Source organism: Mercenaria mercenaria, chromosome 17 (genome assembly GCF_021730395.1).
Source record: "Mercenaria mercenaria strain notata chromosome 17, MADL_Memer_1, whole genome shotgun sequence".
In the NCBI taxonomy this organism is placed as follows: Eukaryota; Metazoa; Mollusca; class Bivalvia; order Venerida; family Veneridae; genus Mercenaria; species Mercenaria mercenaria.
Genome location: NC_069377.1, coordinates 61,511,865 through 61,538,249, shown reverse-complemented (window position 1 = coordinate 61,538,249; position 26,385 = coordinate 61,511,865). Strand labels below are relative to the sequence as shown.

Genomic DNA, 26,385 nt, shown 5'->3' with positions numbered 1-26,385 from the left:
AAGAGAAACGGAGGTATATAGATTCATCGCTTTTCCTTGTGGGACACTTTTCGTGTGTACAGTGTTTGATTATTTTTATATAACGTTTTTAAGATCCACACCGTGACATTAACATTTTGGAATTGGTGTCTTGTGAGAGGTTTTTTATTCAAGCAGACCATACGATAGCGTACGTTGTTTACCTTACGAAGAAAATGGAATAATTTACGTCTGTATTGGTTCAAGAAGGTTTTGAAATAATTTCAGTAATTGTATTTTAATATATTTCACAGAAAATAATAATACTTGGAAGAAAAATTACAGGTTATAGAAAATATGTGATTTGTCATGTATTTTCGTGACATTAAATAGATTTTTTGGAAGGTGTCTGGCCTAGCCTGTGTTCTAGCCGTCCAGTAACCGGACTCCAGTTTGTCCTCCAAGAATTTTGTAGGTGTCCGGTAATCAATTTCTTTAGGGATAGTGTCACTGTATTATGAGGAAGTTTTGAATTTCTTAAAATCTGATAATTTAGAGGTATAAATTTTTTGGCAGTGTCTAGCAGGGTTCGAATTTAAGCTCGCATACTCGCGAAATGCGAGTGCAAATTTCAAACTGCGAGGTGAGATTTCAGACACCAGCATTTTTTTGCGAGTGAAAAATTTTGGCTGAATAATGTGCATTTCTAACTTCGTCTCGATCTTTCACTGTTCTTTCTTTAACAACTCGCAGTCATTGCAGCGCATTGTCATTTGCAGAACGAATTTCGAAGCACTCTTTCATCTTTCGTCGTAAACGGAAGTTTACACTCGATACATGTCCCGTCTTGCATGCATGTCCTTTGTCCGCATGTCTTTTCAACTGCTGACAAGTACCTGCGCTAATTTTGATGACGTTTACCGCATCCGGTGGGTTTTTTTGGTAATCTATAATAAGTTACTATTTACATAGCGCAGATACGATTGGCTTGACTCGTCACGTGAATGTTTGTGTTAATGTTGTAATAAAGTGACAAGTCGCGGAAAATGCGTTGTTTTTTCATTTAGCAAGTTAAAAAAAATACCACTTGCGAAAAAATGCAAGTAGAAAATCTGGCTAAATTCGAACCCTGTCTAGGTAGCCGGTTCCGGCTACCTAGACCAAAGGTCTACGTAGCCGGTTCCGGCTACCTAGACTAAAGGTCTAGGTAGCCGGCTCTATATATATACATATCATATATTTACACGTAAGTCGGGGTAGCCGGCTTTAATAAATTTTGTTATAAAGGATCATTATATTAGTTAAATCAGTTACATTTTTTGTGACTTATTATTTACTATTTGTGATTTACCTGTTTATTTCGCCGTATTTATGCACTCGTATCATATCGGCCGATATTTTGTTATGTTATCAACAAATGATCAAAGTGTCGTTATCGTCATCGGCGTGTTTAAATGGCATGTTTATAATTAAAATTAAAATTTCAAATGAATTTTTGTAGTTTGTTATAAATGTAAAAAAATACACCAGTTTTGATAGATGATTTCAATTGTCAGCGATCCTTTAGAATTAGGTCTTTTGATATATACATGTAATTATGTAATTTTACATTTCACATTTATCACGCTACCTTAGAATAAAGAGCTCATGTGTTCAAACAAACAATTAGAACCAATAAAGATCATTGAATTGTAGACAAATCGGAGAAGAAATTAGTAAGTAATTAGATAATTAATTAAAGACGCACATAGAAGTGCGAAAGTAATGATCACTTAAAATTTTCACTTAAAAAAGGCACACGAAATGATCCAACGTCGTTATGTTCAGTAGAGTCGCATCATTTAATATACGATGATGCTCTTTGTTTTGCCTTTTTAAAACTGTTTGTTTTGTTTTCTTTTAGGAATGAATCGCTGTATCTCGAATATGTATCGAGTACATTCTAACATAACAAAATGTTCGCCGATATGAGTGCGTAAATACGGCAAAATAAACAGGTAAACCACAAACAATTAATAATAAATCAGAAGAAATGTATTTTATTTAACTAATTTAATGATCCTAATAATCCTTTATAGATACAGTTTATTAAAGCCGGCTACCTTTACTTACATGTTCATATATGATATGTATATATAGAGCCGGCTACCTAGACCTTTAGTCTAGGTAGCCGGAACCGGCTACGTAGACTAAAGGTCTAGGTAGCCGGAACCGGCTACCTAGCCACTGCCAAATTTTTTTTCATCACAGTCATCCTTCCTTGTGGAAATTTAAAGTTTTTTGCTCAGATATTGTTTGAAATTTCAATTCGGCTTGTAGAATAATGGTAGTCAAAATAATTTAACATTCAGATTGTTTTATATTTGTGACTGGCAGTTTTATATTTGTGACTGGCAGTCAAAACGTCAGATAAGATTAAGCCCATTGTCCTTAAGGAACTCCACCATGAGATCCTTGATATAGTATCGCTGCTATTCCAAAAGTCCCTAAACTCTGGTCAACTCCGGTCCGAGTGGACAAAGGCAAATATCGCCCCTCTGTATAAGAAAGGTTATACTAGTGATCCAGCTAACTATAGGCCCATATCATTAGCATATGTTCTATGTAAACTCCTGGAGCATGTCATAGCATCTAGCCTATCCACACACTTCACAAAACATAACATACTCTATGAACTGCAGCACGGGTTTCGTGAAAGACGGGCCTGTGTGACCCAGCTCATTGAGTTAGTAGACAATCCAGCGAAAAATCTTTCCATAGGTAAACAGACCGATCTTATCCTGCTTGACTTTAGTAAAGCCTTTGACAAGGTCAATCACTTAAAACTATTATACAAGCTCCAAGAACACAGTGTGTGTGACCAAATCGTGGCTTTGATACAATCATTCCTTATAGGCAGATACCAGTCAGTAGTAGTTGAGGGCATTACTTCTGATCAAGTCCCAGTCACGTCCGGTGTCCCACAGGGATCTGTTCTAGGGCCCCTCCTCTTCCTACTATATATTAATGATCTCCCCGACATGGTCATATCCCAGGTGCATCTGTTCGCAGATGACACAGCCATCAATCTCGCGGTAACTTCCCACTCTGATTATCAAAGGCTACAAAATGATCTCCTTAAGTTAGAGAAATGGGAATTTTTATGGGACATGGAATTTAATCCTGGTAAATGTCAGGTCCTCCATATAACACGCAACAGGAAACCCATTGAATTCCCCTATAAACTTCATGGCCAAACATTGTCCCCAGTTAAAGATGCCAAATACCTTGGAGTCGACATCAGTCACGATCTTAGATGGAACACACATATCTCCAGAATCACAACAAATGCAAACAGAAAGCTAGGTTTCATCAAACGTAACATCAAAACAAAACATGAAAGCATCAAAACTCTAGCATACAAAACATTGGTCAGACCGCAGCTTGAATATGCCTCATGTGCATGGTCACCACATACACAGGTCAACATTCACAAGCTGGAAATGGTCCAGCGACGCACAATCAGATGGGTCAAGAATGATTATTCCCGTTATTCCAGTGTAACACAAATGCAAAATACCCTTGACTGGTGCACACTTGAGAACAGACATCTAGACCCTAAGCTTGTCATGTTCTATAAGATATACCATGGCCTTGTAGCCATCTCCTTCCCCAATTACTTACAGGCCCCTACCAGGTTTACTAGGCACAGGCATCCCTTAAGTCTTCGTCAGGTCCAAGTCAATTCAGATTACTTGAAATATTCCTTTTTCCCCACACTGCAGTCTTGTGGAATGGGTTACCACCAAAAATTGCAACCATGCCTGACCTTGAGTCCTTCAAACAGGCAGTGGCCCAGCTCAGTTACTAAGTAAACTGCAATTGTTTTTTCTTTTTACTCTATCCTTTTTAACATTTTAACAACATCCATCACTTTCACATTCTTACTATTGCTGAAAGAACTGTCTTTCATTTTTTATTCTTTTGTCTGTACTAATTACCGACACACACCCTGCCCATAATACTCGCGAGAGGTGTGAGGCAGTATAAAGAGATAGATAGATAGATAGATAGTCAGAACATCTAAGGACCAAAATAATAGACGATAAATCACAGTACACGGTCATGTAAAGTTATTGGTTTTATCGCTTGCGCATATTACTTGTAGACGCAGTAAACATTAATTGTGTACCAGCGATTTTTTTCCTTCATTATAAAGTACCCCTAAAAGGACCTTTTCCCAATTGAAAAATGCAATCTTTTTTCCCAATTATCATCCAAAAATTCCCCCAAATGACCAAATTAAGTTTGCATTTTGATGATTGCAGAAGGAAAACTTAGTTACATTGACATTCACCATGATTTAACCATTTAAACAGTTTGTTTGATGCTATTTACATGGAATTAAAGGAAGAAGCATTCTAAATGATGTTATTAATTAACTATAAAAATTCCCAGTCTGAGTAAAAACCCCGCTATTTTTCCCAATTTATCTGGTAGCGGACCTTTTCCCAAAAGGAAAAAAAAAATCACTGTGTACAGTACATACATAGGTTTAAATCACCAGAAAATTCGTAATTTTAGAAATTATAGGGTATTTTTTACATAAGGCATAAAAAAAATTGTTTGTTTCTGGTATTCCGACATACCCGCAATTTTTGGCCTGACCTTAAATGTTGTTTTTTTTGGCCTTGGAGAATATTTTTTTCAACTTTTTAACAAAAAGTTGCAAAATTGCATGGTCAATGATGTTAGAAATCAACTTACTGATGCTCTAAAGGCATAACCTCCTTATTTGTATTCATTTTTTGACACAAAAATAATTTCCAAAAAGATGTCCCCAAAAATAAAATATTTCCGATCTACCTACCCTAATTTTTTTTTGAGCATGTTACTGTAAACAAAGATTATTTTTTAGGCTTTTAAAAATCAATCAGGAATTGAATCTCCTTTTGATATATGTAAGCAAGTCTGTGGAAAAATATGTGTTACTGGTGGCAGCTATAAATAAGCTTAAATACAAACAAACAGCAGCTAGTTACCAGACAGCTATAAAACAAGTTAGGTGTCTGGTTTCCAGACTGCTAAACACTTAATACGAGATGGATTGTAGTTATTACTTCTTTAACCATGTTAACTAGATGCCAAAGTACCTTTGGACTTTGGCCCTTATGTTTGTACCTGTTGGGAATTAATTTTCCAAACTTCCAATTAGATATTTGTTTTTGTCTATATCTATACTCTGTCAATAAAAAAATCTAACATTAAATGACATAAATTAATTTAGTTTTTCTCTAATGTAAACGGCAGTATCCGATCACAAAGAAAAAATAACAGAAACCTAAAAAAAGTGGTGTCAAAACATTATTAAAATCAGGTTTGGAAAAGAAATAAATGTGACAAAACAGGACTCTGCAGTTTGATCCAGTTCTGATTTTAAGTAAAAAATAGTCAAAACGAGTGACTGTTCGATATTTTGCTCTGGTGGAGGGTGGTGACTGTAAATAAGGCAAGTATATATTGCTTTGGTTTTGAAGTCCAAAGTGTGGTGCTACCAGTGTGCAAAAAGACACTGGGGAGGACCCTGGTTTTCTTTTAACTTCTTTCTATATAGCCAAGTACATTGTATAGGTTTAGTTACCCTGAACCAATCTGTGTAGTTTGAAATTTTGTGTTGGAAAAAACAAGATATTTTGTGATCATTTCTTTAGAAAATTTTCACTTTTGATAATTTTATTTTCATTTCTTGCACTAACTTATTTCCGTAATGTTTTATAGAAATGGAATCTAATATCGTATATATCTCATATTAATTTTTAGATCCCATCTCCACCCCTCCCCACCACACAGACACAAAAGATTTTTTTTTAATATTTATTTTTACATCCCTCTCACACTAACACAATCATATCATACTTTTCCTAGTATCCCTAATCACGTCCCCCGTGCAGGTACTTCTGTTCTTCTTTTTCTTTGCAATATTTTGATAAAGTACAACCTTAGCCACACATTATACACACCTCCCTGTTAAGCACACACGCACACACACACACACACACACACACACACACACACAAATAACTTCATTTTTCTGTTGTATTTACTGTTTTATGTTATCTACAGCTGGTAAACATTTTGAATACTAGAGTGAGACTGCTCTTGTTCATTTATAAATGTCTGGTGCTGACAATCTCTTTCAAATTTTTCAGGTTGATACATAAGTTATGGATTTCCAGAATCGTGTTGGTGGGAAAACAGGGTCAGGAGGCGTGGCCTCGGCCTCAGAGACCAATAGGGACCGCAGGGAGAGGCTACGACAACTCGCCTTAGAGACTATAGATCTCAATAAGGTAAGATTATTTTATTTACTGTAACACTATCACATTTTCTGTGTTGTACAAAATTGATATTTACTGAAGTTGTTGTTCCCATAAAAAGTTGCATTCATAAACATGAAATTAGCAAAAGCAAAAAATCTTCCTCTGTCCTTGAATGTTTAAAGATATTTTGCCACCAGAAGATCCAGCAGTTTGGTATATTAACAATTCTCTGTGAATCTGCATACATTCTGAGCTTCCAGAATATCTAAAAACACCAAGCATTTACCAGATGGAATAATATTTCATTTTTTTTTATTGCAAAGTTTCAAATATTTTTACCAGATTGCATGAAATTTTATGAGGCAGGTCAGACATTCTGACGTATATTTAAGATAAGACAATCATGTTTTTATGTTTTAGCAGAAAGGAAATAGAATCATGAAAGGACCGTTTGTTTTCCAAGCAAAAAAGTACATCATTAAATTAGATTTTAGACTTTAGAAGACCAAACCTGAAATATCTGCTCCTTTTTGTCACATTTGTTTGTTTTGGGTTTAACACTGTTTTTCAACAGTATTTCAGTTATGTAACGACGGGCAGTTAACCTAACCAGTTTTCCTGGATTCTGTTCCAGTACATACCTGTTCTCTGCAAGTAACTGCCAACTTTCCCATATGAATAAGATGTGGTGGACAAATGATTTCAGACTCAGTGTATTTTTAGCTCACCTGTCACATAGGGACAAGGTGAGCTTTTGTGATCACTTCGTCCGTCGTCCTTCGTGTGTGCGTCCGTCAACAATTTCTTGTCTGCACGATAGTGGTTTCATTTATGATTTTATTTTAACCAAACTTGCACACAACTTGTATCACCATAAGATCACGGTTCCTTTCTTGAACTGGTCAGATCCCATTATGGGTTTCAGAGTTATGGCCCCTAAAAGGGCCAAAATTAGCTATTTTGACCTTGTCTGCACAATAGCAGCTTTATTTATGATTTGATTTTTACCAAACTTGCACACAACTTGTATCACCATAAGATCTTAGTTCCTTTCTTGAACTGGCCAGATTCCATGATGGGTTCCAGAGTTATGGCCCCTGAAAGGGCCAAAATTAGCTATTTTGACCTTGTTTGCACAATAGCAGCTTCATTTATGATTTTATTTTAACCAGACTTGCACACAACTTGTATCACCATAAGATCTCGGTTCCTTTCTTGAACTGGCGAGATTCCATGATGGGTTCCAGAGTGATGGCCCCTGAAAGGGCCAGAATTAGCTATTTTGACCTTGTCTGCACAATAGCAGCTTCATTTATGATTTGAATTTAATCAAACTTGCACAGAACTTGTGTCACCATAAGATCTCGGTTCCTTTCTTGAACCGGCCAGATCCCGTAATGGGTTCCAGAGTTATGGCCCCTGAAAGGGCCAAAATTATCTATTTTGACCTTGTCTGCACAATAGCAGCTTCATTTATGATTTGATTTTAACCAAACTTGCACACAACTTGTATCACCACAAGATCTTGCTTCCTTTCTTGAACTGGCCAGATTCCATCATGGGTTCCAGAGTTATGGCCCCTTGAAGGTCCAAAATTGGCTATTTTGGCTTTTGCAGTCATATAGAGACTTCATTTATGGTTTTATTTGATACAAACTTCCAAAATACCTTCAGCAACAAGAAATCTTGGATTCCATGACAAATCAGATCCAATCATAGGTTCCAGAGTTATTTTATATCTGATTACCTCCCCTGATTGTATTCAAAATGGATTTTTATCAGTAAGTACTTACAGGACTTATTTGAAATTTCATTATTGTTATTAGTTGGACTGAGACAATCAGGGTAGATAACTATGGACTGATTTTATGTCAAATTACCTCCCTTTATTTCAAATTAAAATTGTTATATCTCCATAACTAATGAAGATACTGATCTGAAATTTCATTTATGTCAACAGATTTATTTGGCAGATCCTTCTTTTGTCCACTTACAATTTTTATTTTTTTTAATTACTTCCCTTTTACGTTACTATAAATAGCTTATTTTTAGTAACTTTTTTTATTAATGGCCGCAGGGAAAACACGAGACCAGTTTTCTGTGGTACAACATGGATGGTACCTCCAATTTTTAGGTGTATTTTAACATATCTATACCCTGTAAGATTTTTTTTCTTTTTGGTTAAATTTCTTCCCTTTGTTGTTCCTGTCCTTTGGACTTAGATATTTTTTCTGAGGATCTTCTTGTCCTCAAGTGCAATGATAACAGGTGAGCGATATAGGGCCATCATGGCCCTCTTGTATCAAGATACACCTCGCCCATGGATCAAACTCATGACCATGCGATCCATAGATCTGCGCTCTCCCTACTGAGCTAAGCTGGCTGGCATAACGTTTCAGAAATGTGTACTGTCAGTGTGTTTTGTTTAAAAAATATATGCTTGCTCTAGGTATTGCTGTAAAACCATTAATATTTGTGAGCAACAAATTTTCAGTGATTTTACGGTTGCTTCAGATCGCAAAATTATATACAAAGGAATGAACACATTAAAAATTTCCTGTATATGATATGTTTTTTGTTAGATCACCCTTCATCCGTCGTCTGTGCGTCAGTCTGTCAACAATTTCTTGTCTGCATGATAGTTGTTTCATTTATGATTTTATTTTAACCAAACTTGCACACAACTTGTATCACCATAAGATCTTAGTTCCTTTCATGAACTGGCCAGATCCCATTATGGGTTCCAGAGTTATGGCCCCTGAAAGGGCCAATATTAGCTATTTTGACCTTGTCTGCACAATAGCAGCTTCATTTATGATTTGATTTTTACCAAACTTGCACACAACTTGTATCAACATAAGCTCTTGGTTCCTTTCTTGAACTGGCCAGATTCCATTACAGTGTACGAAATTCAGATTTGAATCCAATAGCCCGTTCGGGCTACCAGATTAAAAATTTTCCAAGCCCGACATCAATTTCACTAGCCCGAACTTTAACACCTTAAAATACATAATTTTTGCACCATATAACATTTTGTTTTACAGACATCTCTATGCATGTTTGAAGTAATAAAAGACATACAGTACATGTTTGCCATGTTTTTGAAAAATTTTAACTCGAAATACTCCAGTCCAGATCAGCATCGTCAGAGTCCAAAAGCATTGGACATGACACTCCTTGCCAAAACGAAATCTAAACTGCTATGCCCGATTTTTTAGGATCCGCACTCGCCAATTACTGCAACTCGGACTGTTGACAATTTGTAAGATGTAATACCGAGTGCTGAATACACATTTACACACACGCTGATAGCATAATTTAAGCTCCGCCTACTGCAGGTACTTGTGAGATTTTCGCGAGAAGTGTGAAAGCTAATCAAATTATCCGTTACGCTAGAGGTGATTGTATTCATCCAATTAGCGCTGCGGTTACGTCTTTGACACTGTGTTTGATTGTCACCACGTAAGAGTGCAAAAACCAATAATTCCATAAGCGTTTCTCAGTTTGGAAACTCGTTTAATTAACATGTTTTTTTTAAACAAATGAGGAAAATTCGGTAGCCCAGTCGGGCTTGTACCTGTGGAAAATCGGTAGCCCCAGCTGAAATTTGGTAGCCACGGGCTGTCGGACTACCGTGAATTTCGAACACTGCATTATGGGTTCCAGAGTGATGGCCCCTGAAAGGGCCAGAATTAGCTATTTTGACCTTGTCTGCACAATAGCAGCTTCATTTATGATTTGAATTTAATCTCACTTGCACAACACTTGTGTCACCATAAGATCTCGGTTCCTTTCTTGAACCGGCCAGATGCCATAATGGGTTCCAGAGTGATGGCCCCTGAAAGGGCCAAAATTAGCTATTTTGACCTTGTCTGCACAATAGCAGCTTCATTTATGATTTGAATTTAATCAAACTTGCACACAACTTGTATCGCCACAAGATCTTGGTTCCTTTCTTGAACTGGCCAGATTCCATCATGTATTCCAGAGTTATGGCCCCTTAAAGGTCCAAAATTTGCTATTTTGGCTTTTGCAGCCATATTGAGACTTCATTTATGGTTTGATTTGATACAAACTTCCAAAATATCTTCAACAACAATAAATCCTGGATTCTATGATGAACCTGTCAGATCCAGTCGTAGGTTCCAGAGTTATTTTATATCTGATTACCTCCCCTGATTGTAATCAAAATGGATTTATATCAGTAAGTACTTATAGGACTTATTTGAAATTTCATTATTGTCATTAGTTGGACTGAGACAATCAGGGTTGATAACTATGGACTGATTTTATGTCAAATTATCTCTCTTTATTTCAAATTAAAATGGGTATATCTCCGTAACTAATGAAGATACTGATCTGAAATTTCATTTATGTCAACAGATGAACTTAGACAATCAATGAAGATACATATTGACTGAATTTATGTCAAATTACCTCCCTTTATTTTTAGCTCACCTGTCACATAGTGACAAGGTGAGCTTTTGTGATCACGCAGCGTCCATCGTCCGTCGTCCGTCCGTCCGTGCGTAAACTTTTGCTTGTGACCACTCTAGAGGTCACATTTTTTGTGGGATCTTTATGAAAATTGGTCAGAATGTTCATCTTGATGAAATCTAGGTCAAGTTCGAAACTGGGTCACGTGCCATCAAAAACTAGGTCAGTAGGTCTAAAAATAGAAAAACCTTGTGACCTATCTAGAGGCCATATATTTCACAAGATCTTCATGAAAATTGGTCAGAATGTTCACCTTGATGATATCTAGGTCAAGTTCGAAACTGGGTCACATGCCATCAAAAACTACGTCAGTAGGTCTAAAAATAGAAAAACCTTGTGACCTCTCTAGAGGCCATATATTTCACAAGATCTTCATGAAAATTAGTCAGAACGTTCACCTTGATGATATCTAGGTCAAGTCCGAAACTGGGTCACGTGCCGTCAAAAACTAGGTCAGTAGGTCAAATAATAGAAAAACCTTGTGACCTCTCTAAAGGCCATATTTTTCATGGGAACTGTATGAAAATTGGTCTGAATGTTCATTTTGATGATATCTAGTTCATGTTCGAAACTGGGTCACGTGCAGTCAAAAACTAGGTCAGTAGGTCTAAAAATAGAAAAACCTTGTGACCTCTCTAGAGGCCATATATTTCATGAGATCTTCATAAAAATTGGTCAGAATTTTCATCTTGATGATATCTAGATCAAGTTCGAAAGTGGGTTACGTGCCTTGAAAAACTAGGTCAGTGGGTCAAATAGAAAAAAACTTGTGACCTCTCTAGAGGCCATATTTTTCATGGGATCTGTATGAAAGTTTGTCTGAATGTTCATCTTGATGATATCTAGGTCAAGTTTGAAAGTGGGTCACGTGCCATCAAAAACTAGGTCAGTAGGTCAAATAATAGAAAAAACCTTGTGACCTCTCTAGAGGCCATATTTTTCATGGGATCTGTATGAAAGTTGGTCTGAATGTTCATCTTGATGATATCTAGGTCAAATTCGAAACAGGGTCATGTGCGGTCAAAAACTAGGTCAGTAGGTCTAAAAATAGAAAAACCTTGTGACCTCTCTAGAGGCCATACTTGTGAATGGATCTCCATAAAAATTGGTGAGAATGTTCATCTTGATGATATCTATGTCAAGTTTGAAACTGGGTCACGTGCCCTTAAAAAGTAGGTCAGTAGGTCAAATAATGAAAAAACGTTGTGACCTCTCTAGAGGCCATATTTTTCATGGGATCTGTATGAAAGTTGGTCTGAATGTTTATCTTGATGATATATAGGTCAAGTTTGAAACTGGGTCATCTGCGATCAAAAACTAGGTCAGTAGGTCTAGAAATAGAAAAACCTTGTGACCTCTCTAGAGGCCATACCCTTGAATGGATCTTCATGAAAATTGGTCAGAATGTTCACCTTGATGATATCTAGGTCAAGTTTGAAACTGGGTCACATGCCATAAAAAACTAGGTCAGTAGGTCAAATAATAGAAAAAACTTGTGACCTCTCTAGAGGCCATACTTTTCATGGGATCTGTATGAAAGTTGGTCTGAATGTTCACCTTGATGATATCTAGGTCAAGTTCGAAACTGGGTCATGTGCGGTCAAAAACTAGGTCAGTAGGTCTAAAATTATTAAAATCTTTTGACCTCTCTAGAGGCCATATTTTTCAATGGATCTTCATGAAAATTGATCTGAATGTTCACCTTGATGATATCTAGGTCAGTTTCGAAACTGGGTCACGTGCGGTCAAAAACTAGGTCAGTAGGTATAAAAATAGAAAAACCTTGTGACCTCTCTAGAGGCCATATTTTTCATGAGATCTTCATGAAAAGTAGTGAGAATGTTCACCTTGATGATATCTAGTTAAAGTTCAAAACAGGGTCACGTACCTTCGAAAACTAGGTCAATAGGTCAAATAATAGAAAAACCTTGTGACCTCTAGAGACCATATTTTTCAATGGATCTTTATGAAAATTGGTCAGAATTTTTATCTTGATAATATCGAGGTCAAGTTCAAAACTGGGTCACATGAGCTCAAAAACTAGGTCACTATGTCAAATAATAGAAAAAACGACGTCATACTCAAAACTGGGTCATGTGGGAAGAGGTGAGCAATTCAGGACCATCATGGTCCTCTTGTTTATCTAAATGAATACACCTTAGCAGCCTCTAATGAGATTGGTTTGAAACATTACAATATTTATGTCTTCCATGGTAAGAAATAGTCATATTAGATAACTCTTGATTGAACATTTATCAATATGAATACTTTACTAATATATTGTTGTATAGGCTTGTACTCTGTATCTTCTACATGCATATACCAATGCATGATTACCTCCCCTGATTTTAATAAAAAATGGTAAATATTTATAGAACTCATTTGAAATTTCATTATAGTCTTTAGTTGGACTGAGGCAATCGGGGTAGATAGCTATGGACTGATTTTATGTCAAATAACCTCCCTTCGTTTCAAATTAAAATGGGTGTATCTCAGTAACCAATGAAGATACTGATTTGAAATGTCATTTGTGCCATCAGATGGACTCAGACAATCAGGGTAGATAACTTTTGACAGAATTTATCTTTATTTTATGTTAACGAATACATCTCAGCAGCATCTAATGAGATTGGTTTTAAATGTTATTTAAGTCTTCCAGGGTAAGGAATAGTCATGTTAGTACAAAAATGCAGCATTTGAGCCTAGGACCCTCAAACTTGGTATGGAAATTGGACCTGACTAGGTCGAAAGGGACTGTTACAAGAAAATGTTTATCCTGATGATATTTAATGTGTATGCCTATGAGCGCTATGTCGAAACTCGATCATATCATTTTGAGCAATGGTACTCAGGTGAGCAATTTGGGCAGTACCATTTATTATTCGAAGGGGTGTTCACTGAAAATTTACTGACTGAATAGCGAAGAGTGTAGACCATGATCAGACTGCACGGATGTGCAGGCTGATCTTCGTCTGCACTGTTCGCAAAGGCAGAATCACTTGCCGCCAGCAGGCTAAAGGTTAAATCTATAAATTCATGTACCCATGAAATTGCCATTTTGGTTAAAACCATGAAATTTTATGCTACTAAAGTTAAACTATTTTACAGTATGCATGTTTTTATTGACAGGACCCATATTTCATGAAGAATCATCTTGGATCATATGAATGTAAGCTATGTTTGACACTACACAACAACGAGGGAAGCTACTTGGCTCATACCCAGGGCAAGAAGCATCAGGCCAACCTGTAAGATTTTTACATTATGTCTTTAGTCTCAGAGAGTGTGATTTTCATTTTTAGCTCGACTTTTCAAAGAAAAAGTAGAGCTATTGCACTTGCCCCGGCGTCGGCATTGCCGTTGGTTAAAGTTTTTGATAAAGTCAAATATCTTTGTTACTGTCAAAGCTATTGAGTTGAAACTTAAAATACTTATTTATTATCAAAGTCTACACCAGGAGAAACAATCCCCATAACTCTGATTGAATTTTGACAAAATTATGCCCCTTTTTAACTTAGAATTTTGGTTAAAATTTTTGATAAAGTCAAATATCTCTTTTACTATCAAAGCTTTTGACTTGAAACTTAAAATACTTATTTACCATCAAAGTGTACACCAGGAGAAACAATCCCCATAACTCTGATTTGAATTTTGACAGAATTATGCCCCTTTTTAGCTCACCTGAGCAATGCTCAGGTAAGTTTTTCTGATCGCTCGATGTCCGGCGTCTGTCGTCCGTCGTCTGTCGTCTGTCGTCATTTAGCTTGTGTATGCGATAGAGGCTGTATTTTTCAATTAATCTTCATGAATATTGGTCAGAATGATAATCTTGATGAAATCTAGGCCGAGTTCGAAAATGGGTCATCTCGGGTCAAAAACTAGGTCACTAGGTCAAATCAAAGAAAAACCTTGTGTATGCGATAGAGGCTGTATTTTTCATTTAATCTTCATGAATATTGGTCAGAATGATAACTTTGATGAAATCTAGGCGGAGTTCGAAAATGGGTCATCTCGGGTCAAAAACTAGGTCACTAGGTCAAATCAAAGAAAAACCTTGTGTATGCGATAGAGGCGGTATTTTTCAAACAATCTTCATGAATATTGGTCAGAATGATAATCTTGATGAAGTCTAAGCCGAGTTCGAAAATGGGTCATCTGGGGTCAAAAACTAGGTCACTAGGTCAAATCAAAGAAAAACCTTGTGTATGCGATAGAGGCGTATTTTTCAATTAATCTTCATGAATATTGGTCAGAATGATAACTTGATGAAATCTAAGCCGAGTTCGAAAATGGGTCATCTGGGTCAAAAACTAGGTCACTAGGTCAAATCAAAGAAAAACCTTGTGTATGCATAGAGGCTGTATTTTTCAATTATCTTCATGATATTGGTCAGAATGATAACCTTGATGAAATCTAGGCCGAGTTCGAAAATGGGTCATCTGGGTCAAAAACTAGGTCACTAGGTCAAATCAAAGAAAAACCTTGTGTATGCATAGAGGCTGTATTTTTCAATTATCTTCATGAATATTGGTCAGAATGATACCTTGATGAAATCTAGCCGAGTTCGAAAATGGGTCATCTGGGTCAAAAACTAGGTCACTAGGTCAAATCAAAGAAAAACCTTGTGTATGCATAGAGGCTGTATTTTTCAATTGATCTTCATGAATATTGGTCAGAATGATAACCTTGATGAAATCTAGGCCGAGTTCGAAAATGGGTCATCTGGGTCAAAAACTAGGTCACTAGGTCAAATCAAAGAAAAACCTTGTGTATGCGATAGAGGCTGTATTTTTCAATTGATCTTCATGAATTTGGTCAGAATGATTACCTTGATGAAATCTAGCGATTCGAAATGGTCATCTGGGTCAAAAACTAGGTCACTAGGTCAAATCAAAGAAAAACCTTGTGTATGCATAGAGGCGTATTTTTCAATTGATCTTCATGAATTTGGTCAGAATGATTACCTTGATGAAATCTAGGCCGATTCGAAATGGGTCATCTGGGTCAAAAACTAGGTCACTAGGTCAAATCAAAGAAAAACCTTGTGTATGAATAGAGGCTGTATTTTCAATTGATCTTCATGAATTTGGTCAGAATGATCCTTGATGAAATTTAGCATTGAAATGGGTCATTGGGTCAAAACTAGGTCACTAGTCAAATAAGAAAAACTTGTGTATGCAAGGCGTATTTTCAATGATTCATGAAATTTAGATGATTGCCTTGATGAAATCTAGCCATTGAATGGTCACTGAGGTCAAAAACTAGGTCACTAGGTCAAATCAAGAAAAACTTGTGTAGCATAGAGGATGTTTTTTCAATTGATCTTCATGAAATTTGGTTAGAGTGATGCCTTAGATGAAATCTAGTCGATTTTGAAATGGGTCATCTGAGGTCAAAAACAGGTCACTAGTTGAAATTAAAGAAAAATCTTTGTATGCGATAGAGACTGTTTTTTTCAATATGATTTTATGAAATTTGGTCAGTTGATGCCTAATGAAATCTAGGTCGAATTTGAATATGGGTCATCTTAGGTCAAAAACCAGGTCACTTGGCAATCAAAGAAAAAACTTCTGTATGTGATAGAGCTATATTTTTAGTTGATCTTCAGAATTTGGTCATGATCACTGTAAAATCAGTCGATTTTAACATGGGTATCTAGGGTCAAAACTAGGTCATATCTAAGACAATGCTTGTTTTTATCGCAAGAGACCAATTTTTTGGTCCAATCTTAATGAAAATTGGGCAGAAATATTTTTTCCATGAAATCACTAGGTCAAACATGTTTTACACTGTTATGGAGTGTTTCTTAGGTGAGCAACCTAGGGCCATCTTGGCCCTCTTGTTAACTTAGATTTTTTTATTAAAATTTTTGATAAAGTCAAATATCTCTGTTAGTATTAAAGCTATGGACTTGAAACTCAAAATAGTGATTTACTATCAAAGTCTACGCCAGAAGAAACAATCCTCATAACTCTGATTTGTATTTTGACAGAATTATGCCCCTTTTTAACATAGAATTTTTTGTTAAAGATTTTGATGAAGTCAAATATCTCTGTAACTATCAAAGCTTTTGACTTGAAACTTGAAATACTTATTTACCATCAAAGTCTATACCAGGAGAAACAATTCCCATAACTCTGATTTGAATTTTGACAGAATTATTCCCCTTTTTAACTTAGAATTTTTTGTTAAAAATTTTGATATTTAGTTAAATATCTCTGTTACTATTAAAGCTTTTGACTTGAAACTCAAAATAGTTATTTACTATCAAAGTATACACCAGGAGACACAATACCCATAACTCTGATTTGAATTTTGACAGAGTTATTCCCCTTTTTAACTTGGATTTTTTTTACTGGCAAAGCTCTAATTCAGAGTCAAGCACTGAGAAAAGTCGAGCGCGCTGTCTTACGGACAGCTCTTGTAAGTTTTCTTCTTTAGCGTAGGGTCACAGTCGTGAGTACCGTTATTTATTTGTATGTCGTTGGTGTTGCATAAAACTTTACGGATTTAATTGCATGATTTACTGGAAAGTCTAAACCAGTCTTTAATTCTGATGAGTTTCAAAATTCTGTATCAATAGTACAAGTAATTTTCACTACCTTGTAACTCTTAGAACTAAAAGTATATTACCAGTTTAGTGATAATCAAGTTGTGTCTTTTTGCTGTTATAAGTGTTTTATTAACTCCAGAGCTCGGAGAGCTGCTAAAGAAGCGAAAGAGGCACCTGCCCAACCCGCACCAGAGAAACCTCGAGTTGACATAAAAAAGTTTGTCAAGATTGGTAGACCTGGTTACAAAGGTAAGTTAATTGTTCAGAAAGGTGAATTTATTAAGTAGACAGGTAAATTTGTAACTTATACTGATTTATTTCGTCTGGGTTTGAAGACTGGTTAAAGTTTGTATTAAAGACTGGTTACTTATTACAGTTTTATAATCTTGGAACCTTTGGAGCATTAACCAGTCGGGGTTAGAGCATTTATGAAGTATGGAATATAAGAAATGGGTGACTTGAAATTTATCTTTAATATGTAGGCTCAGTTGAGAATTGAAGTTGTGAATGGCGTTATGATCTTTGTGACAGTTTGACAGAAGACAATGTGACAGAAGTCTGTTATCATCCTCCACTGAGTCATGTGGAGAAGTTGTCAGTTACTGGAGGAGAAAATTTTAGAACATGAACATGGTTATGTTAATTAACTGAGAAACTATGTTATACATTCTTCTTTAATATTTCACTAAAAAGCATCAGGATTTTAACATAAGGACTTACTATTGATAACACTGGAAGATACACATTGGTGTTTCTCCTGGTCATTTCTTTGTCTGTTTTACTGTATTACATTTACATATTCATTTGTATGATAGAGTTTCATTATAAATTCATAGAAGCTGTGTGAAGGGTATTAAACCATCAGAATATTGGAAATTATCAAAGACTTTACATAGACATTATCTTGTATTTGACAGGCCTGGGATATTTCTGGACTGGTCCTGATTTCAGGCTTTCGAGTGATAGAATTTCCCTATATAGCTCTGTTGGAAAAAGGACACTTCAAGCTTTAGAAAGTAGATTTTCAGGCTTTTGGTTATTGGCTGAATCTCAGGCCTGATCTGAATTGGACAAGTTTATCATTTAGCATAATTAAATGCCTGAAGGGGAGGGGTTGTTTAGTAGTTAAGGTGCCGGCCACACAACCTGGGGGTCATGGGTTCGGTCCCACTGGGTTCATGACCACACCTTTTCATATGACACGAGTACTGGTTTTTTCAGGAAGCGGACTCGAGAGTGGTTCAATAAAGCTTGAAGTTTTGATCAAAATCAAGCTGAAATAATTTCAAGTAAATGTGACTGATTAAAACAAAATGTCTATCTGTATGTTTCAGTGACAAAACAAAGAGATCCCGAATCACAACAACAGAGTCTACTGTTTCAGGTAAACTATCAATAATTCTTGTTTTTATCATCAAATAAATTAATGCCACCAAACATGAACAAGAATATTTACTTTATATTTCGCCAACATTTTGCTTTAAGGCTTCATTAGGGGAAACGTAATAATTAACAAAACCTCAGTATGCTATAAAAATGAGGCATTTCAGGTTCTTTTAAAATTTAAAAAAGTTTGTAAATGAGCATGTAAGAAAAACAATATACAAACTGTTTGTGTAATATATAATAGGAGCTAGTGATGTAAATATGTAATATTTAATAATCATTCAATGTTTTGAGTGTATATGTCCAGTTTATTTTTATGCCCCCTGCATCTACTGATGCGGGAGGCATATAGTGATTGTCCTGTCCGTCCTTCTGTTCGTCCGTCCATTCATCCGTCCGTACGAGGTTAACCAAATGGGACCGTTTCGTCAAGCATCAATACCCCTTACTAGAATGACTTGATACTAATGCAGATGTAACCTGTGACCATTCCTCATCTTCAAACATCACCTGACCTCAGTTTCACCTTGACCTTGACCTCGTTTTGGACTTAGGTTGCTTTGTATGGGCCATCTCTTGGTTAACCAAATGGGACCGTTTCGTCAAGCATCAATACCCCTTACTAGAATGACTTGGATACTAATGCAGATGTAACCTGTGACCATTCCTCATCTTCAAACATCATCTGACCTCAGTTTCACCTTGACCGTGACCTGGTTTTGGACTTAGGTTGCTTTGTATGGGCCATCTCTTGGTTAACCAAATGAGACCATTTCGTCTAGCATCAGTACCCCTTACTAGAATGACTTGATACTAATGCAGATGTAACCTGTGACCATTCCTCAGTTTGACCTTAAACTTGACCTCGTTTTGGACTTAGGTTGCTTTGTATCGACAAGGATGCCACCAGGGGCATCAAGCATTTATTGAACGCAGCTCCTTGTTTACATATTTTTTGCATATTATAATGAACAGTATAGATTGGCATGAATGTAAATCTTCAACAGAATATTTATCAATGTTAATATGAATAACAACATTGGATGAATAAGCTGGACACAGTTCCAGAAAATGTTTATCATATCATTTCTTATAATGCACTTTTTCATACAGGTAAAGAGTAGTTTTTAGCTCGATTATACAAAATGTATGAAATGTTATCGTACTCAACCTTGCATTTATGTATGCCAAGAACTAAGTTCTGATGCACTTTCACTTTATCTCTATTATTACTTGATGGATTTGCTTCTGACTTAAAATAGTTGTTCCTCATCACCATGTCATATTGCACCTTCAACTTAGTATTTCAGGTAAAAGTTTTGATGCATGTTCACTGTATCTCGTGATTACTGAATTCAAATTTAAAATGGTTGCTCTGCATCATTATTGACATTATATGACACAAGGTCTGTGAATGTATATAGATGTATAAGAAATATTTTTTCCGTGTACAAGACATATTTTTTTCGTGTACAGACAAAGATGTAGGACACCCATATCCCTAATTTTCTTCTAGTCAGTTCAGAAACTTCACACATGGAATGTTGTCTTCCTTATCACAGAGCAGTATTGCCCAACATCGTCCACATTGGAGGGTGTGTTAACCCTTGTCCTGCTAAATTTCTATAATGAACTTGTACATTTTTCCATTTGGACAATACCGTTAACTGTTAAAAGGGGCATTTACCAAAAAGATACTGACTGAATGGCAAACAGTGCAGATCATGATCAGACTGCATGGATGTGCAGGCTGATCATGATCTACACTGGTCTCAAAGGCAGAATCAGTCGTGCCCATCATCCACATTGGAGGGGGTATTAATCACTCTACTGGTAGCTCTAGTTTCCTTAGATATGCCCTATGTCACTATCAAGCATTAACATAGTCACGATGGCTTCCTTGTCTGACAACTCTTTTGCCAAGTTTAAATATTTTACATGGTTTCCATTTTGTTTTCAATGGTTTTGTAAAAAAATAAATTTTTTGTTCAATTTAGAAGGGTTTTAAATAAATGCTCCTTATGATGAGTTTCATTTACCTTGAACAAAAATCCTAGTTATACATTGATGATAAGAATTAGTACTGGAATGTCAATATAGTTTGTCAGTTCTTTTTTTGTGTGTTGTAGATTGACTACCCAGAAATAGTTGAGGGGATTATACCTCGACACAGGTTTATGGCAGCATACGAACAGAAAGTTGAACCTCCAGACAGACGTTGGCAATATTTGTTGTTTGCTGCAGAACCATACGAAACCATTGCTTTCAAGGTATTTTAAGTTTGAAACACTTTTCTGCTTGCAGTTTCAGTGTGTGCATTTTCTTCTAGCTGGACAACTTGATTCCAGGTAGGGGGCCAACAAAACTGATAGTAGAAAAATATTATTTAAACAACTTCTTATGAACACTTGAGAGACCAAACTTTATATCTTACACCTTTGGACCCCTCTCAAGTTTGTTCAAATTTGCATTTTTGGGTCATCACACCAAAAAAATAGATAAGCACATGAAATAACTTTGAATGAATGACTTAATGGATGTTCACTAAACTTGGTCAGAATCAAGGTCAAAAAGTCAAGGTCTCCTTAGGTTAGTGATTTGCCTTTTTAACTGTCACTAAGACTACAGTGGAAAGAGAAAGTTTTACTTTATGTAGCATAGGATCATTCTTTATCTAACATCTGTCCATGATGTCTGTTTTATGCTTGTAAGTTATTATCCCCCCATTCAGGCTTGGTAGTTATTATCCCCAAACTGAATTGTGTCTGTTCATTTCATGCGAGAGTGCTCCAAAACTGTTACTGGGATTTTGTTGAAACTTCACACAATGACAGCAGACATTGGCAGGAAGTTATTTTCAAAAAAACATAACTCTACCTTGCTTCCTTCAGTTATCTCCCTTTATTAAATCTACTTGACCGAGGCATAACTTTTTTAAGTGCTTAAGGGCTTTTATTCAAACTGTACACATAGATGGAGGACATTGAAGGGAACTGTGTTGTGTGATAAACTTAAATGTAGCCTGCTTGCCTTTTGAATTATTTCCCTTTATCTAATATACTATAACACCCCTGTTCAGACTGTTAAAGTGATTCTGTTATTACCTGCACAGGATGACAGAGGACAAGAGAGGAAACATTGTGTAAAGGAATACTAACTCTACTTTGTTATCCCCCGACGAAAGTCGGAGGGATATAGTTTTGGCGTTGTCCGTCCATCCGTCCGTCTTTCCGTCCGTCCGTCCGGAGCCATATCTAGGAAATGGTTGGGAATATTTATTTAAAACTTCATATACTTGTTCACCACTATGAGTTCTTGTGGCCCGTCAAGTTTCAGTCAGATTGCCCAAGTAACACCAGAGTTATGGCCCTTAGAAGTTTCTAGTGTTAACTATATAGGGTACTATAAATATGGCAATTTCTGCATCATAACTTTTGATATATTTCACCTAGAACTATGAAACTTAAACAGAATTTAGATCACCATAATGTGGTTGTGTACACACAATTTCGTTTGGATTTATTTGTAAATTTAGAGTTATTGCCCTTTAATTGTATAAAAATCCACATATTTGTACATAACAAACTTACCATTTGGTAGAATTTCATTAAATTTCTTTCAATCTTTTCTGTTAACATTTATTATAAACATGTGAAGTTACGCACCCACACCTCGTCACCTACTTGCCTTGGTCACACTCCCTCCCCATACCAACCCCCCTCCCCCCTCCCCCCTCCCAAAAAAATTTTTTTTTTTCATTTATTTTAGATTTTTTTCAAACCTTCCATGATTATTTATCAACATGCAAGTTGTACCATTTCCCCACCTCACTCCTCCATACAGTCATGCCCACCACTGATCATGCATCCTCTGCCCCCCCCCCCCCCCCCCCCAAAAAAAATCCATATATTTGTACATAACAAACTTACCACTCGGCAGAATTTCATTAAAATTCTTTTATTCTTTTCTGTGAACATTTATTAGAAACATGTGAAGTTGCACACCTACACCTGGTCACCCACTTGCCTTGGTCACACCCCCTCCCAACCCCCCTTCCCCCCAAAAAAACAAATAATAATTTTTTTTTTTCATTTCTTATTCTAGATTTTTTTTCAAACCTTCCATGATTATTTATCAACATGCAAGTTCCCCCACCTCACTCCTCCATACAGTCATGCCCACCACTAATCATGCATCCCCTGCCCCCCCCCCAACCCCAAACTTTTTTTTTTTTTTTTTTTTTTTCATTTTTAATTTTCCATCAATATTTATAATCAACATGTGAAATTTTGTTTCCTCTCCTGTTCCCCCGCACCCCCACCCCCTAAAAAAATAAATATATACATATATAATTATATTTCCGTTCCTTTTTTTTTTTTTTTTTTTTTTAAATGTTCAAACCTTCAATATGTTAAGTTGTGACTGCACAAACCTTGCCCTCAGCCATGTTCAAGATATCTTACCTGTGTTCTCTTAAGGACATCTGTTCTTTTAAGTTCAAATGTACATGTTAATCAGCAACACCTGGTGCCAAACCACTCAAAGACAATATTTTGTTCCAGTTAAACTTCAAGCTCACATTTCAATTAACTGCATTTAATTTTAAAAGCTAAGCTTATTACAATAAGCATATCCCATTCAAAATAAATTCTTTAGTCAGGATCAGAGTATCATACAATTTAATACTCTTTAATTAAACATTTGTTTTCTGTTAAATTGATTTTGACTAATGAAATTATTTGCTTCTTATTAACATCCTTAACTTTTTGACGGATATATTTTTTTGCCATTCCTCACCACAAACCCTTTCGGCGGGGGATACCAATTCATCGAATTTGCTTGTTTACTTTATAATTATCTGCCTTTATTGAATTCACTTGCCCAAGGCAGAATTTTTAAACTGCAATCCAAGATGAAGGACAATCAGGGGAAGTGCAGTGTAAAAGAACCATAATTGTGCCTTGCTTATGTTATGAATTATCTTCATTTAGCAGATTTGCTTGAAGCTTTTGAAAGAATTTTGATCATCTGGAGCAAAACTAAGCCATAGTAGAAATTTTGTTAAAACTTGACAGAGGACATGAAGACAGAAGTGCAGCACTCTACTTTTCTTACTGTTTGAAATATCTTCCTTTAGTAAATTTACTTGAAACTTATGAAATAATCTACATTTCCCAAGCATGGTTAAACAAATTAAAGAACTGTAGTGTCTGTAAACCAGAACTCTTATTACATATTAAGAACAGACTTTTATTCTCTGACTTATATGCATGCAGTTCATTATTTTCAAAATATTTCCTCTTCTTGGCCAACTTTTACTTGAACTTTTGCTTTTGCAGTGGCGGTGAGGTGGAGTCGGGTGTTGCCATGTCCAGCATGACTCTTGTTAGTTATTTTTACTGTAACAGAACCAGGTGTCTACAAAGAAAAAGCAATGATTAAATGTTTTTGAGAAAGATTATCAACTTCATAGTCATGTTCTTATGTTTTGTTGTGTAAATTACAGGTTCCTAGCAGGGAAGTTGACAAAGATCCTAAGAAATTGTGGAGTCATTGGAATAGAGAAACTAAACAGGTATTATAAGAGTTGGTTGTAGTTTACATTCTAGTGCTTAATGGCTTTTTTGCCTTTTCAGAGGGTGTTTTAATAGGACAGTAAACTTGTGTTAACAGATTCTCATTCTCACATGCTGTTAACACACCTTTTTAGCTCACCTGTCACGAAGTGACAAGGTGAGCTATTGTGTCCATCATGTGTCATGCGTAGTCCGTAGTCCGTCGTCCATCGTCCGTCAACAATTTCTAAAAAGACTTCTTCTTGAAAACCACTGGGCAGAATTACACCAAACTTCACAGGAATAATCCTTGGGTGGCCCCCTTTCAAAATTTTTCAAAGAATTGAATTCCATGCAAAACTCTGGTTGCCATGGCAACCGAAAGGAAAAATATTCTTGTCCAAAACCACAGGGCCTAGGGCTTTGATATCTGGTGTGTAGCATCATCTAGTGGTCCTCTACTAAAATTGTTCAAATTATCCCCCTAGGGTCAAATATGGCCCCATCCCAGGGGTCACTTGGTTTATATAGACTTATATAGGGAAAACTTTGAAAATCTTCTTGTACAAAACCACATGGCCTAGGGCTTTGATATTTGGTATGTAGCATCATCTAGTGGTCCTCTACCAAGATTGTTCAAATTATCCCCCTAGGGTCAAATATGTCCCCGCCCCGGGGGTCACATGGTTTATATAGACTTATATAGGGAAAAGCTTTAAAAATCTTCTTTTCTGAAACCATAAGACCTAGGCTTTTGATATTTGGTATGATGCATTGTCTAGAAGTCCTCTACCAAAATTGTTCAAATTATGCCCCTGGGGTTAAAAGAGGCCCCGCCCTGGGGTCACTTAGTTATTATGTGAGTTATATAGGAAAAATACTTAAAAAATCAACTGATCCTATTTCCAAGACTGTTTAATTATAATTACCTGATGACCCCAAGTGATATGATGTCACTTGACTGTGACCTTGACCTACTGACCTACTTTCTTGTTTTTTAAGATACAGCCTTGAAATTTTGATGACACACACAGTTTTGCACACAAATCGTAAAACTGAATTTCATTGACCATGAATGTGACCTACTGACTTTCTTGATATTTTATCATCAGTTTGACATTTGAAACATGTAGCTCATATTACTTAGGTGAGTGATCCAGGTTCATCATGACCCTCTTGTTTAGCTTTTTACATGTTTTTTTGCTAGAATAGAGTTAAATAGCTCATGTTTGTTTCATGTTAAACTATCAGCAGAATCCCTATTTAGTTGATAAATGTTACATCAGGATACAATTTTGTTCTCTATTCAACTATATGTTTAATTTCTTGAAAAATATCCATCAATAGTTTACCAGTGTAAAGAACTTGTATTACCATATTGTTTCTTTTCTTTTTCAGTTTTTCCTGCAGTTTGCTTTCAAGGTAGAGGCAAAGGCACCACAGCCGCCTCCAGCACCTCCAAAGAGAGAGCCACCATCTCAGCCTCCAGTCACAGAAGAGGAGAAAGAGGGTCCACCAGGGGCTGGTCCACCCCCTATGCAGATGCCACCACCCCCAAGAATGCCCCCTCCCCCTCCAAGAATGCCCCCTCCCCCTATGGCAGGTGGTCCGCCAGGGATGGCACCTATGCCCAGGCCCCCAGTACCACCGGGCCCTCCTCCTATGGCACCACCTCCTATGCCTCCAATGGCAGGAGGCGGACCTCCAGGAATGGGTGCTCCTCCCCCTCCACCAGTTCCTCCACCCCCTCCCATGTCTGTAGGTGGACCTCCAGGAATGCCAGGGATGGCTCCACCTCCTCCACCACCCCCAACATCGTAAACAAACAACAAACATTGACATTAATAGTAATCTGGGTCATATATGTCCATTCCACATTCACATCATTGACTTACATGTACAAAGTTGAAAGAGAAATAAGCTAAATCAACTACTGTTAATTCATGTTTTTATGTGACAAAGAAATAGTGTTGGATTTTGACATAAATTATGATATCTACTTGAAGTGGCAATATTATTTCAAAAGAGCAGTGTATTTTAATTGTAGATGTAAATTCTTATTAAAACATGGAAGTAACAGTTTGTTGTTGTTTTTTTTAATCTGAAGATTTTGTATAATTTGTACTTTGAAAATCGC

General features: G+C 36.4%; 1 protein-coding gene across 3 annotated transcripts; it reads left to right on the top strand.

The window, feature by feature from the left end:
* Positions 1 to 76: 76 nt before the first annotated feature.
* Positions 77 to 26,327, top strand: LOC123535573 (splicing factor 3A subunit 2-like). 3 transcript variants are annotated; one of them, XM_045318266.2, is made up of 8 exons: positions 77 to 228; positions 6,147 to 6,287; positions 13,884 to 14,002; positions 17,447 to 17,556; positions 18,642 to 18,691; positions 20,823 to 20,963; positions 24,200 to 24,268; positions 25,647 to 26,327. In XM_045318266.2, exons 2-8 carry the CDS (start codon positions 6,162 to 6,164, stop codon positions 26,067 to 26,069), a joined length of 1,038 nt encoding a protein of 345 aa, XP_045174201.1. In that variant the 5' UTR covers positions 77 to 228; positions 6,147 to 6,161; the 3' UTR covers positions 26,070 to 26,327. The 3 variants fall into 3 exon arrangements, with proteins under 3 accessions (XP_045174201.1, XP_045174202.1, XP_053384336.1); XM_045318267.2 differs by having other exon boundaries at positions 91 to 245; XM_053528361.1 differs by having other exon boundaries at positions 145 to 169.
* The last annotated feature ends 58 nt before the right edge of the window (positions 26,328 to 26,385 follow it).